Raw genomic sequence first — 17,669 nt, 5'->3', positions numbered from 1 at the left:
TTTTTCCCAGATTTTTTTGATGAATAGAAAGTCATTCAAAAGAACAGCATTTATTGGAATAAGATTTTTTTTTTAATTTTTACTGTAGCAGTTTTTACTGTAACTTTTGATTAATTTAAATCATCCCAAATAAAAGTATTACTTTATTAAAAAAAATAAAAAATTATTGACCACAAACTTTCATACAGTAGTGCAAGTACGAACTAAACATGCAACTAGAATAAAAAAAAAAAAAAAATGCAACAAAGCAAATATTTCTACAATATAGTCAGTTCTGTATCCAAACTTGCTCTATAGTGTGATCTAACTTGAACACAAAAAGTGCTGTGATTGATTAGTAATGAAAACCGTTCCTCTCTTGTGCAGTTACTCTAATTTATCTCCTAATCTATGCATGCAAGGCATTAGGAACTAAGCACTCCCTTGACATGAAGTGCTCAAAGTACGGCTTTACTCCTGTACCAAAGGAAAATGAAGAGCAATATGTGGTACTTAACAGCAGGTGCATTTAATAAGAACTCTCCATTCTTTCCACACCAGCATGTCCCATCACAGTCTCATCATCCAGCATAGCTCATCTCATTCATTTTTAACATATTCACATTACAGCTCTTCTCATTCATCATCAGAGTCATTCATCAACGCCTTGTCACATTCGGTCATAATTGAGCCGAAAGTCGTGTGGAGAATGAGATGGGTGAGAGAAGTTTGATTCGTCTACTTATGAACCAAGGGCTTCTGGCTCTGGTGCTTGAGGCCGAGTACTGTGAAATAACAGCACTGGGAAAACTGTGGACACGGAGCGAGTAAATAGCAACAAAGAGTGAATCATCCACTAACAGATAGTATGACAGAGTATGCATCCGAAAAGGCACTGACGCTCTTTAGTGAAAATGCAGATTGTCAATCCATATGTCTAACAAAGAAATATTGATTAATTGGATTCTGAAGGAGGCTTTCAAAAATGCTGTGATTTGTGTCAGAGATGACTTGATCAAAATGCAATTTTCTGAGAAATTACCTTAAAAGTAGCTGGTCTGTTATATTCTGTGTGGAAGGTCCCATCCCTAAAAGCACCACAAAATTAAAAGATGAATTACTGTGCTCACGCTTCTCAGTAATAATAAATTGTAAGACCTCCAACTGCCATCGTTACAGTACATGAATCTCAGAAAATGAAGATTATTCTTACTTGTAATGCAAGACCTCAACTCCATTGGTTTTCGAACTGGGGTCTACCTTGACTTTTTTACAGAGTTTGCGACCTTCTGAATCCCTGTGGAGGGGAACCGACAGAAAAATATATAAATATTCAATCACTTAATAGATTCACATACAGTAATAAATAATGCATAATCACAGTAGAAATCAAACAAAGTTCCAATTTTAATAACTGATTATATTATTGACATTGTATTAAAAACCACTAACAGTTACAATAATAACAGGTAAAATACATTAATTTCTTTGATTTTCATTTCATTTTCCTCCTTTGAATTCAAATGACAATGTTTTCATTTTGTTAGCAACCTCTGAAGGACCTATGAATGGTGTACAACCCAAAGGAAAACAAAGTTTAAAGCAACCAAATGTCTGCAAGCACAATCAATTAATTTCATACTTTTTGTGCAAATATTAAGTCATAGTGAATTATGCTCAACAAATATTATAATATCACATTATTCTATTATAACACAAGTCATCAAAGGACATTTGTCATGCAAATTGATGCAGCCAAAAAGTGAAGTGACAATTAATGTTCCAAGACATTAAATAAATTGCTGTAGCAGCAATACAAGATCGCTCATGGGAAGCGACAGATGACCACAGAAATAAGCTAATGTAAGGGCCACTTCTAAGTTTTGTCGAACCCTGTCATTCTTCTCTTTTTGAAGGACAAGACATTCAGCTGCTACATTGTATTATACATAAACTCTGCTTGCTTTAATTCAGAGCCACGGGTCTCTAGATAAGAAGAGTTTCGTGTTTTTTCCTTCTCGCTCCGCTTTAGCAACTCCTTGCAGGAGAATAGCATGCTTCAAAAAGTCCTGCGCATTAAATGGATTTTGTACAAGTATGTGGTACAATGCGCTACACTTTGAATCCCAAGACTCTTTTAAAGCATTAATTCCATGCTATTATTGTAAGAAATATTAGGCATGATAATTTTATGTTAAATAATAGTTTGTGTAGTGTGAAAAGTAGCTATAATTAAACATCATACAGTATGTCTTTATCTTAAGAAGTAAAATCATTATGACCCTTTCTACATGAAAATGATTTCAGTCCATTTGATAAATTTTTACGGATTACAATACAGAACTGCTTGTATAAAACTTGTGTTAACAAACTACTTTCACTGGCCAGTTGCTGAAAATTTTTAGGGGGTTTCTGGCCCTATTTTGTATCCTATTTAAGAGAGAGTGCCACGGAGGGATTCAAAAATCTGTGCTCTCTAAATTCACTGCACAAAAAAACTAAAAGCTCCAGTTCCAGATAAATTCATCTCTGTCATACAGCCAATGACAAAAAATGAAAATGGCAACAAAGCACTCTATCTTCACACTCGCACCTCAACAGAACCTGGGAACAGAAAGGACCCACAATTACCTGGTCCCACTGTCACCACACATACGCCCACACCCCCCCAAAGAGATCCAGATCTCTCCATTGTAAAGACTACCCTTCCCTTGAGCGATAATGAGCATGGAAATGTATTACATAAGGACAAATAGGAGCAGAGAGGACTCAACAGCGATCTAAAGCCCCATGCTAATGGAAATTCAAAGAGACGGAATTCAATTATGCTTCTGACAGCATCCGCCCCCAACCAGCTCCATTCCTTAAAGGTAGATGAGACGCTATCATTAGTGTTACGCATTTCCCACATAACGCCTTTGTGGGAGGACTGAGAGAGGTGCAGCGTAGATCAGAGCTGAAGTCTGTCAGGTGGGAAACTCAATTAGACACGCTGTGTGTCGAACGAGCTGACTCAGGATCACAGATGGCAATGAGCACACATGCGTAGATATGCCCCTTCATACCCTCCTAATCCCCACAACCCTGTTCGGGACGCCAAAATAATTGGTCATCCTATTCAAGCACCAAAAGCTGTTCTAAAGCATGAGAGTCAAGGGTCAAGTCAATAACTTTTGCTTGCAGGGGGGTTTGAAAGTGGATATCCAAGGGTCAAAATTGCTGAAAGTGGTTAGTGTGTGTCAAGTGGACAAATTGCGGAGTTGAAAATCAAGTAAAGTTTGAAGGTTCTGAGAAAAAGCTGTTTTTTTTCTCTCCAAGTTTTCATTTAAAATCCCATTGGATTGTTCAGATTCCAGAATTATTGCATTGCCATTTTCTTCATACTGATCTCGCTCTGTCCATGACCTACTTCCTTAATGGTATCCCCCAGTGGACTGCAGTTGGCCATCTCTCAGGTCCCTGTCATCTGTAGGAAACATGTGGGCGTATCTCTCTCTACTTTGCTCTACCACACGGAGTTACTTTTTTTAAACCCATCTTTATATAAGTTCATTACAAGGGGACCCAGTGTACCCAAGCCGGTCTCAAAAAGGTGCTTTAAGGATTGGCTAGGCTAAAACAATTTTGTGTGTGTGTGTGTGTGTGTGTGTGCTTAGCTGCTAACAAGATAAAGTTTTTATTGCCTGCCTCATCCTACCAATTACCACCTAGCAATTGAGAAATGATTCAGAGACCAAGTTTTTATTGCTAATCATCAAAACAACTTGTGATATCTCTTTCTTAAAGCAGAGGCATATAGAAGATGCTGAGCTGTGACACGTGCATGAGCTGAACAAGGATGCAATGGAACAAGATAAACCACAGTAATCCAAGGTAATCCCCACAGACACAACCTGTGTACATGAGCTAATAATGTAGGCTTAGGGGATCATATTACGATGAATCAAAAGGGTTTTTCACACTGAACTTGGGTTAAACCACACTTTCATTTTTAAATAAAAAAAAAGTTCAAGGTTCTCCATAAACATACTGTTTGACCAGAAACCTCCTCGTGAGTCCAAAAACACCATCTATAACCCTCATACCGCATTTATTGCATCACACCTGGTAAAGACAGTATTAGAAATAAAGCAACACCAACTAGTTGATCAGGACGTCAACTGCCTCAACATTAGTGGCAAGAAAAATACACTATAGCAGTAACCTGCTCAAATAAAAGAGCTAAATCAATTGGTACTCACCCACAATTCACCCAGGCGATGGTACCCTGACCTTTCACGGCCTGAGCCACATCAGACAGCAGCTTTAAATGAGCATCTCCAGACGAAGCTGAGGACACAAAAACACATTTAGATGACTGTAGAAAAGACATGTTGTAGAAACTGTTTGAACTGCTTCCCTCCGGTAGAAGATACTGAGTCCCAATGTGTAAATCAAATCAATATGAGAATTATTTTGTACTGGTATATGTGTTTCTGTTTAACAAGTGTTTATCTTGATAGGTTTTTATTATGGTTTATTTTTTTATTGTTTGTTTACTACATGTCTATGCAGCAACATGTAGTCACAACAATTTTCTTTCCGAGGACAATAAAGTATACTTCTACTACTGTAACACCTTTAAATATCATAAGCTTGTATCCAGTGTTTGCGAATGGTCTCTAACACAGTGCCCACGGCACCAGGTAGCCTGCATGTCACCTGTAGAGCTCATGCTATAAATAGCCTCAATTATAACTTATTATAATTTACCATCATTTCTTTTTTATAGTACATGAAATTACAGAAACTATTTTAACATTTTACATACCATTAAAATGTTTTTTAATAATTTTACAAATATATTTTTACATTTAGCTAGTGCTTCTGATCTACATTCTCATAGTCTACTAAGCGAGCCATTACTAGTTCAAAAGATCTCTGTGTAAGTGTAAGAGAGAAAATCAGTTTGCACAATATTTTGACTGGTGTTTACATGAAAGACATCATTCTGACTGCGCTATCCGTCAGATTAATAACGGATTATTAGACTGCATGTAAACAGATACTCAGAGCTAAAATGTCTTTGCAGGGGAATATATGAATGCATACAAAAATAGAAAAAAGTCTACAAATGGCATGTTTTCACATACGAATATGATTCATTCAAAAGAAATTAGACAGAGACAGTAAATTACGCAAGTAGTTTACCATTTCATGTCTTTCATTCTTTACAAAAGATTTACATTTCAAATAAATGCTGTTCTTTCTATTCATCAAAGAATCCTGAAAAAAATTTATCATGTTTACACAAAAATATTAAGCAGCACAACCATTTTCAACATTGATAACAATAAGAACTGTTTCACTGTATCTGTAGTACAAATATATATATATATATATATATATATATATATTAGTAAAATAGACATTTTAAATTGTAATAATTTCCTAATATTTCTGTTTTTCCTGTATTTCAGATCAAATAAATGCAGCCTCAATCAGCATAAGAGTCTGCTTTCAAAACATTAAAACATCCAGTAAAACATAAAAAAGGGTAATTAATTTAGTCAATTACTTTATCTGAGTCGCTTTACGTTTATAGGCTATTATATTCCTCTATACATACAACAATATTTGGTGAGTACATGAATGCAGATGTCCATAAAATGAAGTTCTTTTAGTTTTTTTGATTGGTGCAAACTCAAGGTCACATTATAAAAGCAATCTGGTCTGGAAATGAAACACTACTGATTACATATACATGGTTGTACAATTGCACATCCAGCACATCCAAGCACAATTTTCCCAGTGTTTACTGAGTGATAAAAACATAGGTAGTAGAGCTAAAAGCACTGTTCAAATAGGAATAAATAAATTATAAAATAAAAAATCTGAAAAGGTGAAGTGAATGTTGTTCTCCATTTTTAATAGCTTTTCAACCATTAGTACTCTTGTTGATAATGAAAGCATTTGCCAACACTAACTTTACACTTCGAAACAACAGAACAGAGTGTGAAAGTACTACGTGTGAAAACACAGTGACAGTTTCACTACACCCCAGATTTACACATTGTGACAGTCTGGGATCTTCTACTACACCACTGAACCCACAATCTGCTTTTCTTCCCATTAAATCACATCGGTCAAGGTCAAAAGGACAATGATTTCTGTGGTTCTGTTTTTCAGTTCATCTTGGGTTTTAATCGAAAGAATGAGTTGAAACCTGTACCCTTTTGAATGAGAAGTGCCTATGCACCACCTGATCATGAATGCATTCCTGCAGTCTAAAGGGACTATCACAGTTAGCAGGATGCATCTAATGGAAATACTTTACAGGATTAGAAGCACTAGTCAGCCATCAATCAAACGCACTGTTCGATACACAGTCTTATCCAATGACCTCATGTGCTCGAAATGAGTCGGGAATTATGAAACAAATAAATCTTGCACAGCAAGACCTTGAGAGGCTCTTTCCCTTGCTTTGTGGGTGGGAGATTGTTTATGGAACCTTCATCCATACGGTACCCATATATGGCACTTTGCCTGCTGGTTCTGCTAATAACACCCAGGAGAGATGCAAATGAATATGCAGTGTTAGGGGTAGTTTTTTTTCTTCTCTTTTCTCTAATGGCTGGAAGAGAGCAATGCATTAGAGTGTTTAGGAGTTTAGAGTGTTGAATATCTTTATGTACTCTGTCTATGGCCATAAGATTTAGATTTTCACATCTAATGAGTGTGGCAAGTAGAGAGAACTCCAAGTGTGCTGCACATAAGGTCAAGTATCTAAAGGCGCCAACATGCTTTTGGCAGTGAAAGCAAAGCTGACCTACCTACTGTGGCATGACAGGTCTGTTAGCATATAGCAGAATCATACCTGCTCAATGCATTTTCCCTTAGGGCGTGTAACACATACACTTCTAGCAGCGCAAGCTTGATTTTCTTCCTTACGTTCTGAAATGTGTCAGAACGCAAATCACAATTAATGTGTACACTGCATAACCATAAAGAATCTGCCTCTATGGCGAGTTTTCTCTTTCAGGTTAAACACTGTCATGGCAGAACGACACATTGAAGACAGTCCTGCTGAGCAAGTTAAAGTCAGCATGTTTATAGCTAACACAGGGCTCAACAGTAAAAAAAAAATTCTTGCTGTCCCAGTTGGGCCAGTAATTATGATTACTTGTCCAGTCAACATTATCACTGGCCCCACTACAAAATAACTGATCCATTTGTATTTTCAGCAATGTACACTACTGTTAAACAGTCTGCGGTCAGTAAGATTTTTTGTATATATTTTTATATATAAATGTATTTATTTTTTGATAGACTTCGGTTGTGCTCGCCAAGGCTGCATTCATTTAAAACTATAGTAAAAACAGAAATATTGTGAAATATTATTACACTATATGTTAACACATTTAATATACAATTAAATTTGTTACTGTGAAGGCGAAACTGAACTTTCAGCAGCCATTATTTTAGTCTTCAGTGTCACATGATTCTTCAGGAATCATTTTAATATGCTGATTTGTTGTTCAAGAAACATTTCTCATCATTATCAATGTTAAAAACAGATTTGCTGCTTAATATATGCGTGTAAACCATGATACTTTTTTCAAGATTCTTTGATGAATAGACCGTTATTATAGACAAATGTATTTGAACATTTTTTTGTAACATTATAAATGTCTACACTGTCATTTTTTATCAATTTAGTGCATCCATGCTGAAAAAAATAAAATAAAATAAACTATAAATTAATTTATACAAAAAATTTATTAAAACGGACCCAAAACCTTTGAAAAGGTAGCATATTTATTCTAGTGTATTTATATAATATTCCTTAATAATTTTTTTGCTAGTGCATTTTCTATAATATTGCTTACAGTGGTTATAGAAAAGAAACACCCCCCTTTAAAATCACATTTTGTTGCTTTGCAGCCTGAAATAAAGATGGGCACAGTTGTGGTTTTATCCAGCTGCATTTACTCAGTGCAACTTATAACATCCAAGTGAAAGATATAACTGTGTCAAATACGTCTTCATTTCAGGCTGCAAAGCAACAAAATGTGATTATTATAAAGGGGGGTGATTATTTTCTATACCCAATGTATATTCCTTTTTTTCTTCTCCACAAGAAAAATTGCAAGTCATTTTTGCAATTACAGGGCAGTTGACCATCTTTATTGTTGAGCCTTGTAGCAACCTGAATAATAACACATTCAGTTAAATAGCACATTTTTTTTGAAGGCAGCGTAAAAACATACCTTTGACCTTAGAGATCACTAAAACACATCTTGGCTTTTTTAGGCTGCTAAAGCTGTTAGAAAACAACAGTGGTGACTGACCTGACTTGGTATACAAGACAAGAACATTAGTTCTGGTTCTCAGAAGTTTCTTGAAATCCTTATGGTCACTGACTTTCTCTATGAGCGGAGACACCTTTGCTGCCTGCAGGGCAGATGACACTGCAACCTGAGGAGGTGAGAGACAGAGATCATCATTTTTCACTGTCAAGGCCAAACACCACAGAAGATTCAAAACAATATCCCCAACTGCATGCCGATATAACTGTGGCATTTGTGCAAAATTACGCAAGTGTGTCAAACCATGATGACAGGGGAGAAACGACAACAGCAACACGACCTTAAAAAAAAAACTATAAATAAAATAAAACTTTCTCACAAAAGTGCCCCAAAATAGCTTCTGAAATTTTGCTCTTATGTGCTGTCCTATGGTGGGACCGCATGCTCTCTCTGCCACACTCTCCATCAGTCTTCCCAGCAGAGCCATGCGATTCCGAGTTTGGATGAAGCTAAGCCGATAAAGCAACAATAGATAAAGCTGCTGTCATCTAAAGAAGAGGAAAATGACAAGATCAGACAGACCATGTCACAAACTGAGACACTGACCCACCTCCTTATCATCTCTCTGCCGCATGCTTGAAATGAAAAGACACTACCACAATGAGTAGAAATCAATGCTCAGCCATTAGTGGACAAGACAGATCAAAATGTTTTTTACAAAATGACATGTTGAAGGCAAACTCATTTAGTATGCCAACTAAGATGGTTTTTTTAAAATAGCTGATCGACAGTCTTTGAGAATGTCTGTAGAGTTTCCATTTCAACATGCCAGATACTGAAGAGAAACTTGCAAAGAAAAGTAAAGATAGAAATACACAAGTTAAACTTACATTTTTTTTAATAGAACCACTCCTTATGACCGTGAATACAATTTTCCCCACATGTGACCTCATCAAACCCACATGGCTGAACTTTAAAGGGGTTTTATCATAAGGAAACCAAATTTACCTTGACCTTTTGCGATAAGAGCTTGATGTACATTGAAAACACGCTAACTTTCTGAACTCAAAACTTCCTTCTCATGCCAAAAAGAGACTAAGTTGCACAGACATTTGAATTTATCATCTGCCCCTCTGCATTTCTTTCAAAAGGTTCTCGGCATGTGGGCAACTGAATTTCATTTTAAACACATTCACCGATCATTTCAGTCTGATTTTAACAGTATGTGTGGTGCATAGAGTGCCGCAATGACATATATTTGTAGTCCAACGCAGAAGTTAGCATCAGCCTGGTTCCCTCGACAAAAACCCAATAGGATTTTTCCATTGACTTTTTGATTATTGCAGAAAGTAAGCTGTTACCAGTACTATGATTCTTACATGTTTTGTTCATCATGATAATCTTCACAACTTTTGAATTTTAAATCCTAAATACAATCGTCAGCATTGAAAAGCTATATGTAGGCTAAAAAATTGACTACACAAATGTACACAAACTTCAAAGTTTAAGTTGAATGTCCCTTTCAGTCTGTAGTCCAATTTAGCCACTTGTTAGCATCCGCCTTTTCAAGGCCAAGTAAAAGCTTTAAAACATTCACAACTGGGGTATTACTGTTGTATATTATGTCATACAATAAAATGTGAAAATATTTTGAGCTTGTGTTAACCACAAACCTACAGTAATTCAGTAATACAGTACTGTAGGTTAATACAGTAAACTACAATAAAACAGTAATAAGAAGAGCTGCACTTTCATGCCCGACAGGCGTTTCAAAGATGGCCACCGAGTGAATTGCATGCCTTAAATGGACTTTAGTTTAGCATGGGACTACCTGTTTGTTTAAACAATGGCAGATGCTCAAAACTCAATTTTGAAAACAGACATTTTTCTTGAATTTCCGTATTTTCATTAAAAGATCAATCATAAAAGTTATTATAAATAAAATACATTTAGAATCATTTCATATAACAATAACGCAAAATACAGTTTCATGGTTATTAATATATTTTTTAATATTTATGGACATACATTTCTCAATTCAAGTGCCACTGGAAAGTAAAAAGTTTATTTTCTGTGGATTAAAGACAAAGGGTGAAGGATCAGAGACAACGTTCTTATACTAAGATGGCGCCGCAGACGGCAGCCGCAGTGTTTGGCTCTCCAGTGTTTGTACTGTTTTTGTTAGTTTTTCCTGTTTTTTGTTTCTCAAACACGATCAGCTTTACCAGGGATGAGCTGCTGAACATTCGGCAGAACACACCACACAATCTTCTACCGGATTTCGTTTATTCGGACGTTTTGCTGAACGTTGTACTTGGCGGAGCTGCTGCGCTGATCAAACGCTTCAGGACGCACAGACGGGGGAAGCGAGCCGGCGCGCTCGTGAAGCTCAGGAAGCGCGGATTCAGAACGCCGTTGCCGAGCATCCATCTGGCGAATCTCCGCTCTCTACCCAACTCAATTTTGAAAACAGACATTTTTCTTGAATTTCCGAATTTTCATTAAAAGATCAATCATAAAATTTATTATAAATAAAATACATTTAGAATCATTTCATATAACAATAACGCAAAATACAGTTTCATGGTTATTAATATATTTTTTAATATTTATGGACATACATTTCTCAATTCAAGTGCCACTGGAAAGTAAAAAGTTTATTTTCTGTGGATTAAAGACAAAGGGTGAAGGATCAGAGACAACATTCTTATCCTCCTCACATTTAATCAACTCTGTATGAGCAAATGGGGTCCAGCGGTGTGGACAACCTGTGCCGACTGGGTGACATCCCAGGGGCCCCAGCGCCTTGGGAGTGTGTGAAGATGACAGTGAGGGCTAATTTAAGTACTGCAAAGCTGAGGGACCTGAGAAATCACACCTCCTCTGACTTCAGTCATGCTGACGGGGAACAGACATCTTGATGCATTATAAAGAAATGTCAAAGCAACTCACTGAAGTATTTGAAAGAACAATCTTTCTTTCATCAAGTTACTCAAGTCCAACATTAACTTTGAATGGGTTATATATCATAAAAGATTAAATGTTTCAATAAGACTAAGTTGAAATGGCTCGTTCTGAATTACTCTGCACCTCTTGACATCAATTAGAATACAGTATAACCACATTTAGACATCAACTATGCTTATTTGGTTTTCAAAACTTTGGCTCAGTGAGACAATAATAAGAAAAAGCAGCATATACTATTATCGCTAAACACAAAAATACAAATCAATAAGAGTAAATTAAGTCCAAACTTGTGCTGTTCCTGGCTGTGTGTAGCACCTACTGCTCTGCATTTGATTACAAGGGATCCCAGCATTAGAAAAGAGTGGCTGAAGTTTTAGACAAAGTCTCTAAACGGCACATTTCAGTACAAATTGGTTTGCAAACCTGTCCCAATGTAATTCATGCTTAACAAAGAATGGAGCAATGCAAACTATATTGAACCTGACAGCAAATGCTCTTCCCAAAAATAAATGCAGCAAAATGCTCATTTCTAGAAATCTCATTTATAGAAGAAAGTGTTTAAGTCTTAAGGGCAGGGCAGCAAAAATTGTCCTGTTGAATTCTAAGGGTCAGAGAGGGTGAAAAAAGTTAACCCAATTAAAAAAAACTAAATTTTTTATTTGCTGTAATAAACCTTGACTGCCATAGTTGAAACTAAGGGGAAAGTTAAAATGATAGAAGTATGATGATATGACCTTTTTAAAAACATATCTCTACAGTATTTGCATTGTAAAAGGGGTCATAGGATGCTACATGCACTTTTTCAAGTTGTTTGAACTGAAATGTGTGTTGGCAGTGTGTACACAACCACCCTATAATGATAAAAATACACCCAGTGTTTTTAATCTTGTTAAATGTTTTCCCCTTTCTCAAATCGAGCCGATCTCAGATGGCTCTGTGCAAATGCATCTATATTCGCGCGAATCATTCATGATCCAGCCTCATCTACAGAAGAAGTGAGTATGTTTTGTAATGAATCTTTGCAAATCTCCTTTCCTAATAACGTGCTAATTAGCAGTTTCATGATGAATGTAGCTAAAGTAAACAGTCCCTCAGAGAGCGGCTCAGAAGAGAGGGGCGGGGTCAGCAGAGCTCATTAACATTTAAAGGAAAATGCTACAAAAACGGCTTGATCTGAAAAGGGGTTTTTTACTCTACCATTGGGAAATTTTAACCAAACTATGTTACAGACTTTTCATTAAGAATCATATCAACTTGTGGAAAATGGTTATCCTATGACCCCTTTAAAAAAGACACTAATGTTAATAGCACCGAAAAAGTCTGCACATTGTAAAAGTCTGATCTTTTCTCAAATTACCCATCTTTAAAACGGTATGTTACAGACTTTTCATTAAGAATCATATCAACTTGTGGAAAATGGTTATCCTATGACCCCTTTAAAAAAAGACACTAATGTTAATAGCACCGAAAAAGTCTGCACATTGTAAAAGTCTGATCTTTTCTCAAATTACCCATCTTTAAAACGTAAATGTACAATTTCAGCACAGAGACTGCAGCATTCAACTCTATTCAGAGACAAAAGAGTCAGTGTTCTACATCTAGTCCCATCAGGTTTCTGTCTCTATTTGGTGCACCGCCTATTCTTCAAACGCTCTGTCCAAACCTGACAGTCGACCAATAGAGCGGGCCCATTACTGTCTGGCAATCTTCATGTCCTGTACCTGTTACAAAGACTTTCATTTGGCTTTCCCTTAGCAGTGGTGTTCGATGTGGGCATTATCCTAACAATACCAGTTCTTTCACAAGACGGTGATTGTTATTATCATCATCCACTGAACAGCTTTGAGAGACAGGCCTGATCGCATCCCGTCGATCAATGTGAAGTGAACAGAACAGGTTGGAAAAAAACACCACACGCTGTGCACCACTATTTCATCTGATGAGCAGCTACGGCTCAAGGGAGTGAAGAGAACATGCAGGGAAGGAATGGGGTGATGGAGGAACACATTTTTCTGCATATTCTGAGCTGAATCTGTTTGAAGGAGCTCCTTCCTTATGGACTCTTCAACTCAACACGGTCTGCAAATCATTAACTAGGCAATAAACAATTCAGATATGACAGATATCAGCAGCATGCAGAAGATTTAAATTCTGACAACAGAAACATGGTTTTCAGTTTCTTTCTAAATTAATCTCTTCTTTAACCCAAAAAGCATTCAGAAAATTTACACAAAAAATCTGTGATTTTCAAATAAATTGAGAAACTGCTAAAACAAAGTAGATAAAGCAGAACAAGATTGGCAAGGCTAATAGCAGGCTGTAGTATATAGTAGCACATTCAACTCAATAAAAACATCTTATCTCCTATGTCTGCACTCATATTTTCATATCAATGAAACATTGTCTGGTATGGAATTAAACATTTACACTACTGTTCATGTGTCTCTTATGTTCACCAAGTTAATTAAAGCAACAGTTTTCTATTATAATATATATATTTAAAAGTGCAATTTATTCATGTTATGGCAAAGCTGAATTTTTAGCAGCCATTACTCCAGTCTTAAGTGTCACATGATCCTTCAGAAACCATTGTAATATGCTGATTTCTTATTATTATCAATGTTGAAACCACTCTGCTGCTTAATATTCTTGTGAAAAATGTGATACATTTTTTCTGGATTCATTGATGAATAGAAAGTTCAAAAGAACAGCATTTATTTGAAATAAATGTGTGTTTTTGTAACAACTTAAAAGTCTTTACTGTCACTTTTGATCAATTTAAAGCATCCTTGCTGATTGAAAGTATTAATTTCTCGCTTTCAAAAATAAATCTTACTCACCCCAAACCAACAATAAAATATAATAAAATAATCCATATCTCCGGAAGACATACAATATCTTTTGTGATGAACAGACCAAAATGTATCTTATTCATAGAAAATCTATTTATTTACTCTCAAATCTCATGACCAACATACGATGCAGCAAATATGAAATATATTGATCACACATATGACTTCAGAACACCACATTAAAGCACCCAATTTATATGGACTATTTTATGTCTTACAGCTTAAATGTATAGCTCAACCAAAAATAAAAATTATTTCATAATTTACTCACCCCCAAGTTGTCCCCAATGACTCCGATAGTATTTGGTGTGTGGGTGGGGGGACACCATTGAAGTCAATGGGACATTAAATGTTTGGTTACCCACATTCTTCAAAATATCTTCTTTCGTGTCCAGCAGAAGAAAGAAATTCATACAGGCTTTGAACAACTTAGAGGGTGAGTAAAGGACGACAGAATTTTCATAAATCTTACAAATCTACTTTACGTGCATGGAAAACAGAAGCTCGGACATTCTACCTAACATCATCTACTGTAATTCACAGATGAAAGAAAATAGCTTGGAACAACATGGGGGGTAAGCTAGCAATAAAAAACAAATTCTCATTCAACAATATTGTCCATTTCCAATTCCTCTCCCCCCCAAAAAATACTGTTTTAAATTTGCAAAGCTCTTTTATAGCACAGTATATAATTCCTCAGCGTTTCAATTATGTCCAGCATGTTGTATATGACCATAATTTATGAATGCTAGCACTCCTGCTATTAATCTTTGGCTCAAGGACACCAGCATTTCAGCAGTGGACCTTGCTGACATGTTTTGCACAGCATGGGAAACATTTAAACAAAAAATTATCTGCCATACATCAACGCAAAAACATCTTGCTTAATCAGCAGTGGAAGCTGTCATCAAGCATGCACGGCGCAACCGGCATCGCAAATCTGCTTAATAAATAAAATCTCATTTCCACTTTTAGGGTCTCACTGATTCAGCATAAACTGTGCCGTTCCTCAATCACGCACCTTCTTCCTGCTGAGCAAAACAACACAGGGGGCTTCAGCTCTGCATAGCTGACGTAGGTAATTCACAAACAGAAGGAAATTACTCCACAACTCCACAAACGGTCGATCGGAGTCAAACGTTCTCACACACTGAGTCACAATAATTTACTGTACAGTTAGCGGTCTCCATACACAGCATCCTGCTGGACCAAGCAATGTGGGGAAGAGGGGGGTTGTGGGGTGCCTGTAATCAAGATTAAGAGATTTTATAAACTGTTCTGACAAGTGTGAGGGCTGGAGGGTAGCACAGATAGCAGAGAGCGGTTTCTCTTCCCCCACCCAACCATCACAAAGTCCCAACAGTTCAGGAGAGTACTTTTGTTTGCGGTGGCAGGCACAAAACAGGATGCGAAACAGGAAAGCTCCTGTGTAATGAGAGTTGACTGACGTGGCAGAGCGGCTATTAGGGTTCGGTGTTGAGGACACAACCCACATTGATTCACAGATCAGTTGTGGAACATGGTTGATGCACTTTAAACTGAAGCAAATGTGGGTTAATTAGCTTGAAACATTACAAGCTCATTTCTGTCATGTTCATCAAGAGGAGAACAAGGAAGACAGAGAAGAAAAAAAAGCTCCGATCAAGGTTATTGCTACTGTAAACATAAGCCACACCCGAACACAAACTGTAAGATAATGATCAAATGTAATCATAATAGAGAAGTAGAAATATCAGCTGGTTTCACATAGCTTCATATGTTGTTGATAAATGGGTCAATATAATGGGTCAGATTTAGTAAAAATACAATTTAAAACACAAGTGCCATTTGTATTCATGTTGGCATATTGGAAAATGCTCCTATTAGTTTAAATTATACTTTTGATTGAATGATTCTATAAGTGTTAAGTGCAATGGTTACTTGATATAACCAAGTAAAATAAAATCTACACATGAGCGTACAAAACTAAATCATCACTTTCAATAAAGTTTCCAAACATATTTCTCATGCATCAAACTGATGCATGGATATCAACAAGTTTTCTTGTAGTTTCTTCATTGGTCGTTAACAAAAAAATTTAATTGCTGCCTTTTTTTCCCCATGAAGTTAAAAACTAAATGACACAGTCATGGAAGGCCCAAAAGGTCTTCTGTGTTTTATGGTTTTCTTATCACAAGACAACACAATGGCTTCTTGCATGTTGATTACATTTACTTTAATCTAATGGATAAGACTTTCAGCAATTAAACTATTAATAATACTTTACTTCTTATAGTTTTTGAGAAATAATAAAATAAAAACTTATGATGAACAGTTTATCCCAGGTCTTTTTTTCTCTCTTTATTTTATTATTATTTTTTAAACCTTTTAAACAATTTTCAGAAAGTTACACATCACCTAAAAATGACAATCAAAACGACTTTTAATTAAGACACTGAATACTCGTTCATCATAGAACAGGTGCATGATGTGCACAAATTTAATGCACTTCTCAAGTATTTTTGAATAACATAATAGATCTGGACAAAATGAATGAGCATCACATTACATCACTGGCCCAAATAAAACCTCTACAGTAATTCAAGAACACCTCTAACATGACACATTCATATCAAAGCACATTTCATAATCATAGCAGATACATCTCCTTTCACCGACATTAGTGAATCTTTTTGACATTAGACAGTTGCATGGGGATAAACAAGACACGAGAACTAATGAATGAGACGGATTGATCTGAATATGCCTCTCTCTTCTGCTGTCAACTTTGAGCTACTGCTGCAAGAGGGACAGAAGATCATTCCCTTTTTCTTTCGTTTTCGTCTTACATCAGACAGAAAACATCTGTCCGATATGCGCATTTAACATTATTGATTATACGGATACATCAGATTCCTTTTAACGACTCACCAAAGACAGGAATAAGAACATTTCGATCAGTCTCCAACGTCTCCCGTATCGGTTCCAAGAAGCCATGATGCCGCTGCCACGTCTGGCTACGCAAGCGCAATCCACATTCCTTCAAATCCCCGATGAACGCAGTGCTTCTTAGGAAATGTAGTTTCTTCGGAATTGTAGTTTATTGAGGCGGCCGTAAACTTGTTCTTGTGATGTGTTCATTAAAATGTGTGTGACTTTAACTCATGTGAATTATTTATCAGCCATTCAGAAACGGCGAAATAACAGTCTAGTCTAATGACTGACTGGTTTTTGAACACAGGCTTCAAAACTAAAAGCAATTAGCCTATTTTGGATTAATCGGAGGTGTTCAGTGAATGAATGAATTGAGTTACAGGATAATTTCAAAATCATTTTCAGCACAGTCTATTAAATTGAATGAAATACAGCCAGACTGAAAATGTGAATGTATTGTAATGTATGTTTAATGTACAAAATATAATTCAAACATTTCTGGCTTTGCAAGCAAATGGCCATACCTAAAATTATATAAAAAAAACTATCTGATAATTTATTTACATGAAGCTGACATATGCATGTGAAAGAAAATATAAGCACAATTATTTACAATTATATATAAATTGCATAAAATTATACAATTACATAAAAAGCACTATGCACTAAA

At 36.2% G+C, this 17,669-nt stretch overlaps 1 protein-coding gene across 1 annotated transcript in view; it reads right to left on the bottom strand.

Annotated features, from left to right (window-relative positions):
- pdia5 (protein disulfide isomerase family A, member 5) overlaps positions 1–17,102 on the bottom strand; it is a 52,765-nt gene extending 35,663 nt beyond the window's left edge. Inside the window, exons 1-5 of the mRNA XM_016286673.1 lie at positions 16,997–17,102; positions 8,310–8,436; positions 4,221–4,308; positions 1,193–1,276; positions 1,022–1,067 (exon numbers count right to left, since the gene is read on the bottom strand). Coding sequence (XP_016142159.1) covers positions 1,022–1,067; positions 1,193–1,276; positions 4,221–4,308; positions 8,310–8,436; positions 16,997–17,062 — 411 coding nt within the window. The 5' untranslated portion in view covers positions 17,063–17,102. The remainder of the gene's footprint in view (positions 1–1,021; positions 1,068–1,192; positions 1,277–4,220; positions 4,309–8,309; positions 8,437–16,996) is intronic.
- Positions 17,103–17,669: the final 567 nt, after the last annotated feature.

The sequence above is a fragment of the Sinocyclocheilus grahami genome, unplaced genomic scaffold, assembly GCF_001515645.1.
Source record: "Sinocyclocheilus grahami isolate Dianchi unplaced genomic scaffold, SAMN03320097.WGS_v1.1 scaffold214.1, whole genome shotgun sequence".
Taxonomy (NCBI): domain Eukaryota; kingdom Metazoa; phylum Chordata; class Actinopteri; order Cypriniformes; family Cyprinidae; genus Sinocyclocheilus; species Sinocyclocheilus grahami.
This window is presented reverse-complemented; position numbering and strand designations above follow the sequence as displayed.